Source organism: Ciona intestinalis, chromosome 2 (assembly GCF_000224145.3).
Source record: "Ciona intestinalis chromosome 2, KH, whole genome shotgun sequence".
Classification (NCBI taxonomy): domain Eukaryota; kingdom Metazoa; phylum Chordata; class Ascidiacea; order Phlebobranchia; family Cionidae; genus Ciona; species Ciona intestinalis.
The window spans coordinates 2,371,611-2,383,736 of record NC_020167.2 but is presented as its reverse complement, the minus strand read 5'-3'; the positions used below and the strand labels follow the sequence as shown (position 1 = coordinate 2,383,736).

Below are 12,126 nucleotides of genomic sequence, written 5' to 3'. Positions count from 1 at the left end.
GTTAGTAAGCCATATATTAATTTTCGCACGTTCATTTATTGTACTTAATGTTGATTTTATATTTTTGTACAAGGCTATTAGTTTTACTGATAAACTGGTGTAATTTGTAAATATTTCCTGTACAAACTGATGCACAATGCTTCAGCAAGCACACACGACAGGAAATGCTGTTATGGTACAAAGTCTTCTCAGTGAAATATACAATCGGTACCAATTTCAAAAGCAATTTGACAGCTCCACTGAGACCTCATGTTTATCTGATGGAATTTTCAGTCAATCTCAAACCTTTACCGAAGCTGATAAACACCAGCAAGCAGACAGGAAATTACAGAAGTCTTTTCTGGAGTCCGCAGACCCAGAAACTCTGCTCGGGATAAAATCAGAGCTTGATGAAAGAATCAGCGTCATGTCAGCCAAACTAGTGCGGCAGTTGAAGCAAAGAAATCGACTGAAAGATAAACATAAAAAGTTCTGCGACACAATCACTGCAGTTCTTCAAGCCACATCACAAAAACGAAGAGTGGATGCCAATTTAAAGTTCAACTTGGAGCCGCAATCAGGAGAGGAAGGTTTCAAACAGTGGTATGATGCACTACGGGCACTGGTAAGACTTCCCAATGGACTTCCCAATTGCTGGAGAAAGAAAATTTGGCTGTGTCTTGCGGAGAATTACTTGGATAGGAAATTTCCCAATGAAGACTGGAAAGCAACTATAAGCCGAACATTTAGTGATAGGATTTGTGAGAATGATGAAAACTTGGGAAACCAAATCGTTAAAGACCTGCATAGAACTGGCTATGCTGGAATTGACTCGAGTAGCAATTATGAGAACCAGATGGTTTTAAAGCGAGTGTTGCTAGCATATGCAAGGTGGAATCAAGCGGTGGGCTACTGTCAAGGTTTCAATGTCCTTGCCTCATTAATCCTGCATGTAACAGGTGGGGATGAGATAGCAGCATTTAAAATAATGGTGCATCTTGTGGATGGGGTGTTACCGGAAAATTACTTCGCAAATAACCTTCAAGCTTTGTCAGTTGACATGGCAGTGTTCCGTGATCTGCTTAGAGCTCGTCTTCCGCAATTGTCTAAACATTTAGACAGTTTGCAAAAGGAAGCAAATGAAAATAGTTCAAGTTATGAACCTCCTTTAACCAATGTCTTCACAATGCAATGGTTTCTTACACTCTTTGCCACTTGCTTGCCCCCTGAAACTGTGCTAAGGATTTGGGATTGCATTATGTTAGATGGCAACGAAATCTTAATGAGGGTCGCGCTTGCCATTTGGGCAAAACTTGGCGAAAAGGTGGGTGAGGCTCAATCTGCTGATGAATTCTACTGTGCTATGGCTGAGCTGATGCAGAGTGCAGTTATAGGAAAGTTGGTTTTAGCCGATGACATCATTCGATTGGCGTATAGAATCACAAGCTTTCCTTTTCCTCATCTAAGTCAGCTTCGTGAAAAATACACATACAACATCACCCCATTTGCTGCAGAAAACTCAGATGATAGAAGTGCTGATGAAACCCAGGATGGAATCTCACGCAACACTTCAACTAATATAAGTAATTTGGAAGAGCCTCCATTTTTCTGCTTCACTGGTTTAACGTCCACTGTTCCCCTGTCCCCAACCAACCCTAAAATGAAATCAATGAAGCAACAAAGCCTGGAGCAATTGCCAAGTCGTTTAAAGATGACGGAATCCCACCATCAACACAACAGCATGATGTCAGAAAGGATGTCAACCAACATTGCTGCCCTCAAACATCAATACATGACGATACGCCAACGTCAACTTAACGCTCACCTTGTTTATGGGAAACCTTCAAAAGAAAAACGAAACGTCGGAATGTCAACGAACCCAATTGACATTCCAGTTGTGATGAATCATCTTCTCGTTGGGCGGAAGCAAACTAAGTTACCAATTACAGCTGCCACTGTTAAATCTGTTCAGATCCAGGACACTGGTTTAAGCCTACCTAAAGGTAGGCGGAAAAAGAATTCTTCAAACAAAAGTAGACATTCACAGAAACCTCATTAAAATCTTACACAATTTATACATTCCAGGTCCAAAATGCTGTAAAGCAAACGCTGCGATTATTTACCAATTCATCTAGCATTACCGCCATTAAATTTAAACCAAGATGTTCTATAATTTGTACTTAATCTTACACTAGGCAACTGCCTTTTTCGCTACAAACTTACATTTTTTATAAAATAATACTAATTTTTTTTTAATTACTTTGCACAAAGTTCTGTATTTCTTGTAGCTGTTTTGGGAATCTTTTTTAGTGTGCTGTATTCGACTGTAGTAATCACCTATGTATGCAAATGCAATAGATTAGTGGAATATAGTTTTGATATGGGGAAGCATTTTCAACTATATATTCAGTATGACGCATTCATTTGTTTCAAGAGGGATATGTATGTTTGATGTAATAGTTGCAACATCATTGTCTTTTATAGTTTAATTTTCCATTGTCCAAATCAATGAACTTTAGCTATTTTTTATTTACTGATTTTATAGAAAAGTAGAGGTGATTAAGTAAACAAAAGAAAGTTAAGTAAAAGGTGTTGTGTTTCATGTTTTATTTCACAAACCTTTTTTTTGTAATCAATATTTTATACCAAATGATTGAGCGCATCCCGTTATTACTTTGAAACAGCATCGGAACGCAGTTTATATTCAAAAACACAATCCTTTACAATTAGATACTATATATATACATCCCTTTTTTATGCTTTATTAAAGTTTTTTACAAAAAATGAATTTTTAAGAGCTGTGTGTTTGTGAAAGATCGTAGGTTTACTTCCCATCTTCAAATTTCCTAATCGTCGTGCAATGTAATTGTCATCGGTGCAATTATTTAAGTGTAAAAAGGTTATTCACTAACTTTCATTTCTTCATTAGGTTCAAGACTGTTTCATAAACTTCATTGTAAAACCAGATTCATGACAATGTATTGAAGAGTTGGCAATAAATGGCTTGCAGTCTAAACAGCAGGTCACCCGTCTCTACGATGTCAGATACAACAAAACCAAACAGAGTAGCTCCACCAAGACCACCCCCACCAACCATCTCTCCTCAGTAAGTTGTTTTAATTGGCATTGTTTAAGATACATGGCGTAGGCGTAATGTCAGGTTTACGGGAGTGACATCCTAATTTTTAAAACAGGGCCACACAGAGACTGTATCTGATATACCATTTTGGTTTTTAATTTAAAACACCTTAACCCTGCTGTTTGGTGGCTATAATAACAAGCAGAGCCAGAAAACATTAACACATTAACCAATGAGGTTCTCTATATCATTCAAATTTTAAAATACATAATGCTTGAAAAAAAATAAAATAAATGTATTTATCTTCTTTATATTGAAATAGGAGAACTCTAAACCAAACACCATCTTCAGTCTCTCTCGGGGAATCTCCTGTTTCCCCACCCAGATATGAAGATTCTCATCCAGTGCCGATACGAAGGTGAGTTTCTTTAATTTCGTAATTCTGGTGATTTCAAATGACTTTACCCCACTAGCCTTTTCAGTGAACTGATTTTATTTAATTTGTATACTGATTATTCTGTGTGGAGGATTATTTTCATTTTCCTCATACTGTTTTATAAGCTGTTTAATTTTAAATTATCATCATCCTTTAATGCAATTATCTATTAAATTCTTAGTTATAACAGATGTAGCGTAAATAACCGGATTGTCATTTCATAAACTTATCCAACTGTCTGGAGGAAAGATTTAAATGATACACAAGCAGTGTGTGATTGTACTCACACAGACAGTGTTGGACAACATTTCTCTTGCCAGCATTTTTACTTCACATACCATAGCGAAGATCAAGTTAAAAACTCGAATTTATAAGCTGCAAAACAACAGTCATTTAAAATAAGTGAGTTCATGTAATCATGTTATAACATTTCGTTTGTAAACAGGGGTAGCGAGGGTGAAGTTGAAATGAGGAGAAGAAACAAACCATCACGAAGACAAAGCACCCGTCGAAGCATGAGGAGACGACAGCGTCCTGAAATTACAATCATATCTTCACAACCAATGAATCAACACCCTGCTTTTGCTGATGGTGCAAAGGGAAGCCACATTCCACCGGAGGCGCCACCAAGCTACGATGAAGCGATTAAATCGACTCCCACTAACACCAGCGCCATTGAACTTGAAATGCCAGTTCCAGGTAATTGGTTAAATTTTAATCCGCCGTTTGTTAATGTAAGTGCCATAAAAGGATTAGTGAAAATAATGAATTGTCTTTCAAAGGATGTTGGATTATATTATATTAATTATAAGTTATAACATTTATCATAATAATCATTATTTATTAATGATCACTTGTTTCTATAAAAGAAAAATAATTCTATGGTATGTACAACAGTGTAAGAGAGTGACAAAGAATTAACAGGTTTTTTAAGAGGCACTTGCATCAATTATTAAGACTCTTCAATACTTCAGTTACAGTGATAAGCTTGTGATAGTGGTTTAGAATGTGCTTGGTTAAAATAGTGGTATAGCAGCAAGTACAGATTGAACGCTGGCTTCACCACAAACCTGCTTTACTGCGTGAGAGAAAGGCAACTAGATGTGGATGTGCCCTGTGGCAGGAAAGAAAGTTTTAAAACCTATTGAATACAAAACCGCATGTATGATGCACGGCTATTGGTGTATCACGAATTGAGTTATTAATAAACCAACTGCTGCCACTTGTCAACTTCAGTTAATTGTATATTATGAAACAAGACTCACTGTAGCAGTAGGTGTATGTTGATATAAACTACAGGGAATATGTGAGGAAAGTGAAAGTTGTTTTGTTTGCACTGCAGTTTTAACTACTAAGTGACTGCCGGTACAGTGCATATTTAAGCATGTGTTAAATTTGTTGTTTCGTCAATAAATGATTTACAGGAAGTAGGCAGTACAGCATAATATGTAACGCTGTCACAATATTCTTTGCGTTGTTTGTCAACCTCTTTGCACAATCATTAAAAGATATACCAGCTTAGCTAATACAGGGAACAGGCACAGTTATGATTGGCTTTGGAAGTTAATTGGGTTTATTCAAACCAAGACAATAGTTTCACATTGTTGTGTTTATGGTGATTTTAAGATTTCAAATGTAAAATTGGTGGCTTGTATGAATTTGGAAAAATTTTGTTTTGTATAAATTTGGATTCTGGGATTTAGTTGGTCTTTATTCAAGGCAATAGTTTAAATGTTTTGATTTTAGTTCATAAAGCAGTCAATGTAAAATGCAGACTTATGTTAAAAAGTTTAAATTTTTAGTTTATACAAGGAAATAAGCTTATAGTTTTATGCTTAAACTAGTGAGTAACGTAGCAGTGATTAATTTCCTGCTTACTTGCGCTGTGACGTAAGATAGTTTTACGTGCGTGTGACAATGCTTTACATGAGGAAGTTGTGGGCTTGTGTTTCGCAACTATGTGTGTATTGACATGCAAAACTTGTTATCAGCTTGCTGTTAACATGGTAGATTACTGGTATGGGCTAAATAGTACTGAGTTATTAGTAGTGACCTTGATTATTATGGTCACAGAATGTGTCTGTTTACTTTAGGTAAACAATTAGTGATGAAGGAAGTTAGTTTAATGTGTTGTTTTTATTTCCAGAATCGGCACCTAGTCCACCCAGTAGAGTTCTGCCAGTTGATTTTGTTATTTTTGATCAAGAGGATCATTCAGAGCTAAATTCACGAAACCAATCTTCAGAGACTGAACCCAAAGTTTTCTTCTGCTCTACATCTGTGGAGACAAGGTTTTCTGAAAGAGTTCCTTATAGAAGTACAAGCAGAAACTCGAACCAAAATAATAGTGAAGGACTCAATGCTCATGCTGAAACAGCAAACTCTGTTGTTGCTTACTTTTCACCAACTGGTTCAAGTCCAAACAATTCCTCTACTCAATCTGTATATGTCAGAGAGGGAGAACGTACTCCAGTCCCTACACCGAGAATTAGAAGAAAGGTATTATTAAACACTACCGCTTGGATGGAAGTATGCATGTAACCTCTGTTGGTGCATACTTTTTGCATCATGTCACATGTTGTATTATATTCCCATCTGACAGTGACTGACACAATATAAATATTTTATGATCTATTCACCTTGTCTATTTATAGAGGTTATCTCACATCTCACTCTCTGTGTTGTCTTAAGCTTGGTTTTTACTGTTTTACAGGTTAGTACAACACGTTGCACGGTCCAAGAGTTTCTGACCAACACAAGAGAGAACCAAGGAACCACTTTAGGCTCCACTACACCTGCTGTTCGCCCTAGACCCAAAGTCCCACCCAAGAGGCCTGAACTTATAGCACGCTTCTCTGGTGCCCACTCTGACGCAGCAGATACTTCAAACCCTGAACATTACACCCACGTTGATCTTCAATTAGGAAGTAGTTTATCACGAAGTGAGGAGGTCCTTACACAACCTTCACACGTCGATATGTCCAGTCACTCACCATCAAGCACAAATGATGTGTTATCCCTCTTCGAAGATGATCTTCCAGGAAACACGCCATCCCTTCCTACTCCATTGCAAACAAGGAGGTTGCCTCCTCCACCTGCTCCCCCATCAGCAGGACCAAGAAGACCACCTCCTCCTAAGCCTTCCCCAGTTACAAATATTCTAGAATTTTCCGAGGACATTGGTTATGCGAGTATCAAGCATCCAAGTCCAGAGCACACTTTGCCAACTACTGATTTTTCAAATCTTCAATCTGCGGTGCCTGTAAGCCCAAGCGTGGATGAGGTGTTAGAAGATTTTGGATATGCGAGTGTAAGTTTTAACAATTCAACACCAACAAAGGTGGAAACACCAGAACCAGTGGAAACTGTGGTCAGTACTTCTACCAGCAATAGCCATGATAACACACCAACATCAGATGAGTTTTTGTTTAACGCACCTACCATTGATGATGTTTTGTCGTCAGAGTCTTCAGAAAACTTGGAACCAGTTTACGCAAAAGTGAACAAACCGCTGTCACCACCTAAACCAGTTCTGAAACCAAAACCTCGTACAATTTTGCCTCAAAATACAAAAACCACGCCATCGTCTCTGGCCTCAAGTGAGGAAAATCTTCTTCAGCTCTCAGAGCCTCCTCCAATCCCAACATCTCGTCCTCCAGATGAGGATTTTGAAGAATCCATAAATGTTGAAAACAAAAAACCATCTGCTGTAGATAGTTTGTTAGATTTTGGATTTGCTTCCGAATCTACCATCACATCACCTGTTGAAAAGACCCAAGCTACAAGTATCCCATCTAACAACATTGAACCCCTGCAAAGACCTGCAGCACCACCCCCACCTGTTCCAAAATCTCGTAGTGAGAGTGTGCGTCAACGTCCAGAACCACCACCGCCTCCAAAAGCTGCTCCTCGTAAGTCTGTCAGACGAAAAAACATAGAAGAGGATTCCTCAGTTTTTGAAAGTGAAGAAAGAACTTCATCTGGTGACGTCCCATTAAAACCAGTAAATGTACAAAACAGATGGGCGACTGCTTCCAAGACACCTCCACCCAAACCCAAAGCACCACCGCCGATACCAGAAACATATCCTGTTGGGAAATCTAAAGACCACCACACACCTGGTGCTAATGCTATCATAAAGCGTGAAAAATCGTCAAACAGTACCAACAAGGGCCTGCAACTTATTCGCCGAAAAAGTCTTCAATTTAAAGAGAAATCAATGAGAATTTTCAAGCCTAGAACTAGTGTTGATGGGATGGAGAAAGAAATGTATCATCAAGAACAACAATCTACTGGTCCAACAGAATCCACCCAGTTATTGTCACTTTCTGAGTCACCGGAACCTACCAGAAATAAAACAGTCACTGACACAAATCCAAACCAAGAAAGGCGTAAACCAAGTCAACCACCACCGAGGCCAGCCATACCAGCAGTTTTGCAAAACAAGATAAAAGCGCATAAGCAAACTGTTGAAAATCTTCTGAGGTGGATCTTTTATCTTTTCAAGCAGAGGACCCTGCTTCCAACCAAAATTCTAATGCTCCTATAATTGCTGCAGCTCCTGTAAACAAACCAAGGGTAAAGCCATTGAGACCAGCACCAGCAAAACCAAAACAACCAACCACTTTAGTTCAATTAAATGAACAAACCACCGGCCCTAAAGCAGTGGGAAGTCCCATACATCATACTGAAACATCAAATGCTGTAACTACAGATCCAATTTTGTCACCAACTAAAAGAGTCCCACCGCCTAAACCCACCAGACCACCTAAGATTATGTGGAAGGAAACAACAAGCCCTGCCCTCAGTCCTGTAGATACAGAAGATAAAAGTATTCTCGAAGTCGCTGCCATGAAGGTTGATAAAGATAAAAAGGTCCAGATTGATGTCGGCATGAAGAAATACATTACCGGTGAAATGTATTATGTTGCTACTGTAGATTACACTCCTACAAACTTTACTGACCTTTCTTTTTCTTGTGGAGAGAAGATCACAGTCATGAAGCGAATTGATGAGGAGTTACTCTTTGGAAGAAATGAGGAGGGTGAGGAAGGTCCATTTCCAGAAAAGTTTGTAAAACTTGAGTCGAATTCAGATAATGAGAACAATTCAAACTCTGTAGCTATCATGAATCATTACAATACAAACCAAAGTAACAATATTATTTTTGATGTTGATAAAGCAATGGGCATGCATTTACCAACTCCATTTGAGTTTACACAAGACAAACATGTAAGCACTACAGATACAAACTGTGTGCGGGCAAAATATGATTTTGTTGCGAAAAATGAAGACGAACTGTCAGTAAAAGCTGGAGATAAACTTGAACTTATCTCTCGTGTCGACTCTGATTGGGTAAAAGCGAAGTGTGAAGGAATATTAGGAATACTTCCTGTTAACTTTGTTAACCATGACTGTTCTCAGCTGCCACTAGAACAGAGTATAGCAGATACAAACAATATTAATCTACATTGTAAACAATTGCCATCTGAAGTCAACACCACTGCAGTTGCTCGTTACTCTTTTACTGGCCAAGATGACACAGAATTAACCTTTCATCAAAATGATGTTATCCACATTTTAGGTTAGTATCATGTTTCATTTTTTTACTAAGTATATATTTTTATTCAGAGATGCACTACAGTGTGTTAATGTTCTATTTTTTATTACAGGGAGCATCAATGAAGAGTGGTTACAAGGTAGTCTGAATGGGAAAAAGGGCATTTTTCCGAGCAATTTTGTGGCAATGTCTTAAATAAAGTTTTTCGGCTAAAATACTTAAGAAAACAATTAGCAACAGGAACTGTATTAATCTCAACTACCTAGCTTTTCTCAAACTCAATGAATAGGATTATTCCATATTTAAAAAAAATGTTTCTAATTTGCAGTTACTTGTGTAGAGTAAAGGGCATTTGCTGCTTTTATAACTTTGTCTTTAAATATCAACTGTGTTTTAGAATAATTGAATGTATTTTTGTCATTTTATATTCTTTTTACACTTGACTTCACTAATTGTTTACTCGTAATGGGCTGCAATTTTCTTCTTTTTATGTAGTAGCGAGTAGAGTTTGATGCTCTCACAGTATATTTGTTGTTTCCAGTATTTCAGCACAGTTTTAACACAGTCGGGCTTTGATAAACAAATGAAAAGAACAAGACAGAATGCTCAACCAAAGTGTAAAACTGTTGCTAAAATAATCATTACTGACAATTTACATGGTGTTTTCTTATCTCATTCACCGGGGCCATTTTTTCTGTTTTTAGTAATATTAAAATAAAATGATTGTAATACTGTTCATTGTGAAACCTTGATTTAAAATGTGTTTTTGTTTTGAAATTTCAGTGTTAGCGAACGTTCCACATTCACAGTTCTTAACTTTGGTACCCTATTAATGCTGTTGTTAATTTTAGTTATCCTTTGCCTGCTTGTTATTTTAAGGCTACAATTAATTGCGCCATCAGCCTTTTGTTTTTAATCTATACTATAATTGTGTAAGTGCAATAAAATGAAAACCTTTTCGTTGCTGTTTATTTTTAGGAACAATACCAACAACTGCCAATTATTATATAGTATTGGGATCCACAAGTATCAGCAAAGATAATAAAACCATGGGAATTCACAAGCTTTCAGCTAAAAATGGGTTTTACTTTTATATCTTTTGCCATTCATATGCCATTTTGTTAGTTATGTACCAATACTACCAGCGCCGTGGCAAAAAATGAGTTGCTTGTCACTGTCACCATTGGGGGCGTATGTGTCCTTGGGAAAGACACTCAATGGCAATTGCTCAAACCCAGTGGTCATTAATGAGCCATACATAATAAAAAAAATCACCCCCAAAGTATTATTGGTATATTAAAGGTGGTATGGCAATTACATTAAGGTCTCCTGATTTAATTGTTGGTTATACATGATTAAACAACAACAGGAACAAGGAAGTAAAGTTAATTTACTCACAATGTAAGTGACGCTGTGGAATAAAGTTTCATACATAGGTTATTTTTAGAATGGTGATGGCATACACAGGTACCACAAGGATAATGTTTCTACACTACAGTATTACTTTTACCTAGATATACAATACTGATCAATAACAGTAAAATTTAAACCACTTTTACTGTTGCAAAATCTAGATCTGTTTTAAAACCCCAAATACAACAAAAATTTGTAATAAAAACACTAGTCAGTACAAAAAAAAACATTATACAGGTGACAAGACTGACATCTACAAAAAAATATAAAGTAAATTAATAAAAAAACATTGCAAATATATTTATTCATGGTCTAAACTTTGGTATTCAGAGCCTGAAGAAGTATCAGGTTCAGCGAGTGGGAGAAATTTTGAACAGGTTGGTGCTAGTGGATTCATCAACCCTGCCACAGCATTAGTTGCACCCAATATGTCTACTGTCCCAGCAACAACACCATTAATTAAATTTAAATCACGAACCCCCTTTTTAATGAGAAATACTGTTAATTTATTAGTATGTTTTGGTATGCCATAAAACTTTAACGTCCTTTGATTATCCACCAATAAAGAATTTACAATAAGCTTTTGAAATTTCACTGGAAATCCAAAAAATTCGAACAACTTCTGTTTTGTTGTTAGACCAGTCCATGAAGACATACACTCAAATCGCAATGGTCCAACCTCTTCTTTCATATCTTGAAGAAACAGCTTCAAGATAACTTTTTGGTTGTCCTGATTTGCTAATGTTTCAGCTGTGTCTGTTTCCCACATGCTTTTTAGACTTTCTATCAACGTTATGTCACATTTCTCTAAATCACAGCTTGCAATTTGTTCCAGCTCTTTTAGATACTCCTCAGTTTCTAATGTCATCACATTGTCATTAAACAAGTATCCTAATCTGCATAGTAAGAATAAATTACATGCAAATGATCATGAATAATGTTACTTCGTGAAATAACAGACTGTTAAAACATACTTGTTTAACTAAATAACTAAAAAATCAAAATTTTCAAATGTTATTGTTCAAGAACGTTTTTAGCATACCAGCTATTGCGCGACACACAGCGGTAGAAAAAACATAGTGATGGACTTATGGTTGTTAGGATCATAGAGATACTAATATACCACTAGAGGAGGCATGCCGCCAAAAACGTGTTGTAAATTGAACCGACGCGAATCCGCCATTAGCATGGCAAAATGCTCTTACTGGCTATACGGAAGTTAGGGATAATTTTGAATAATTTTTTTTCAGGTAAATTTCCAAACGGAAATACACTGTTTGACGTTTAGTACATTAGCACGTATCGCATTTAGACATATTACGCATTTTATTATGCCAGTTGAGTTAGCCGTTCATCATTATAGAGATTGATTTTTTCTGGTAAAGTTGTATAGCTTCAGATATTTTATGTGGCTATAGTGCTGTAGAAAATCTGTGTGGCAGGCTTAAATTCAGTATCTGAACGTTTGTGAAAACCTTTTCTTCAGGTTTATTTTGTTCAATAACTTAAATCAAAACAATGTGTATAACCAAGAAAAACGGAAAAGAAATTTGATAAAAAAAAAATTTGGGGGGGATTAATGTTAAAGGAAAAGAAACTTAAAAGCACCAAGAAATTAAAGAAAACGAAACAAACATTTACTGATTATTGAATAAAACT

At 36.7% G+C, this 12,126-nt stretch overlaps 4 protein-coding genes across 4 annotated transcripts; 3 read left to right on the top strand and 1 right to left on the bottom strand.

The window, feature by feature from the left end:
- Positions 1 to 80: 80 nt before the first annotated feature.
- LOC100185436 (TBC1 domain family member 30-like) lies at positions 81 to 2,908 on the top strand. Its single transcript, XM_002128582.5, has one exon. The coding sequence runs from the start codon at positions 137 to 139 to the stop codon at positions 2,036 to 2,038; it is 1,902 nt and encodes a 633-aa protein (XP_002128618.1). The 5' UTR covers positions 81 to 136; the 3' UTR covers positions 2,039 to 2,908.
- LOC100175251 (serine/arginine repetitive matrix protein 1-like) lies at positions 2,172 to 8,205 on the top strand. The gene is made up of 5 exons (XM_002128485.4): positions 2,172 to 3,085; positions 3,381 to 3,476; positions 3,940 to 4,193; positions 5,641 to 5,993; positions 6,208 to 8,205. Exons 1-5 carry the CDS (start codon positions 2,979 to 2,981, stop codon positions 8,041 to 8,043), a joined length of 2,646 nt encoding a protein of 881 aa, XP_002128521.1. The 5' UTR covers positions 2,172 to 2,978; the 3' UTR covers positions 8,044 to 8,205.
- Positions 8,206 to 8,234: 29 nt separating this feature from the next.
- LOC100177515 (CD2-associated protein-like) lies at positions 8,235 to 10,013 on the top strand. The gene is made up of 2 exons (XM_002128535.5): positions 8,235 to 9,078; positions 9,167 to 10,013. The coding sequence occupies exons 1-2, from the start codon at positions 8,271 to 8,273 to the stop codon at positions 9,247 to 9,249; spliced, it is 891 nt and encodes a 296-aa protein (XP_002128571.1). The 5' UTR covers positions 8,235 to 8,270; the 3' UTR covers positions 9,250 to 10,013.
- Positions 10,014 to 10,332: 319 nt separating this feature from the next.
- LOC100179865 lies at positions 10,333 to 11,402 on the bottom strand. Its single transcript, XM_002128396.4, has one exon. It carries the CDS (start codon positions 11,333 to 11,335, stop codon positions 10,769 to 10,771), a length of 567 nt encoding a protein of 188 aa, XP_002128432.1. The 5' UTR covers positions 11,336 to 11,402; the 3' UTR covers positions 10,333 to 10,768.
- Positions 11,403 to 12,126: the final 724 nt, after the last annotated feature.

Bases quoted from the DNA above. Each gene is read 5' to 3' on its own strand.
- LOC100185436 (XM_002128582.5), top strand. From the start codon at position 137: ATGCTTCAGCAAGCACACACGACAGGAAATGCTGTTATGGTACAAAGT.
- LOC100175251 (XM_002128485.4), top strand. From the start codon at position 2,979: ATGGCTTGCAGTCTAAACAGCAGGTCACCCGTCTCTACGATGTCAGAT. The intron at 3,477-3,939 runs GTGAGTTTCTTT...GTTTGTAAACAG, and splicing joins CATCCAGTGCCGATACGAAG to GGGTAGCGAGGGTGAAGTTG. The intron at 5,994-6,207 runs GTATTATTAAAC...ACTGTTTTACAG, and splicing joins CACCGAGAATTAGAAGAAAG to GTTAGTACAACACGTTGCAC.
- LOC100177515 (XM_002128535.5), top strand. From the start codon at position 8,271: ATGTGGAAGGAAACAACAAGCCCTGCCCTCAGTCCTGTAGATACAGAA. The intron at 9,079-9,166 runs GTTAGTATCATG...TTTTTATTACAG, and splicing joins TGATGTTATCCACATTTTAG to GGAGCATCAATGAAGAGTGG.
- LOC100179865 (XM_002128396.4), bottom strand. From the start codon at position 11,335: ATGACATTAGAAACTGAGGAGTATCTAAAAGAGCTGGAACAAATTGCA.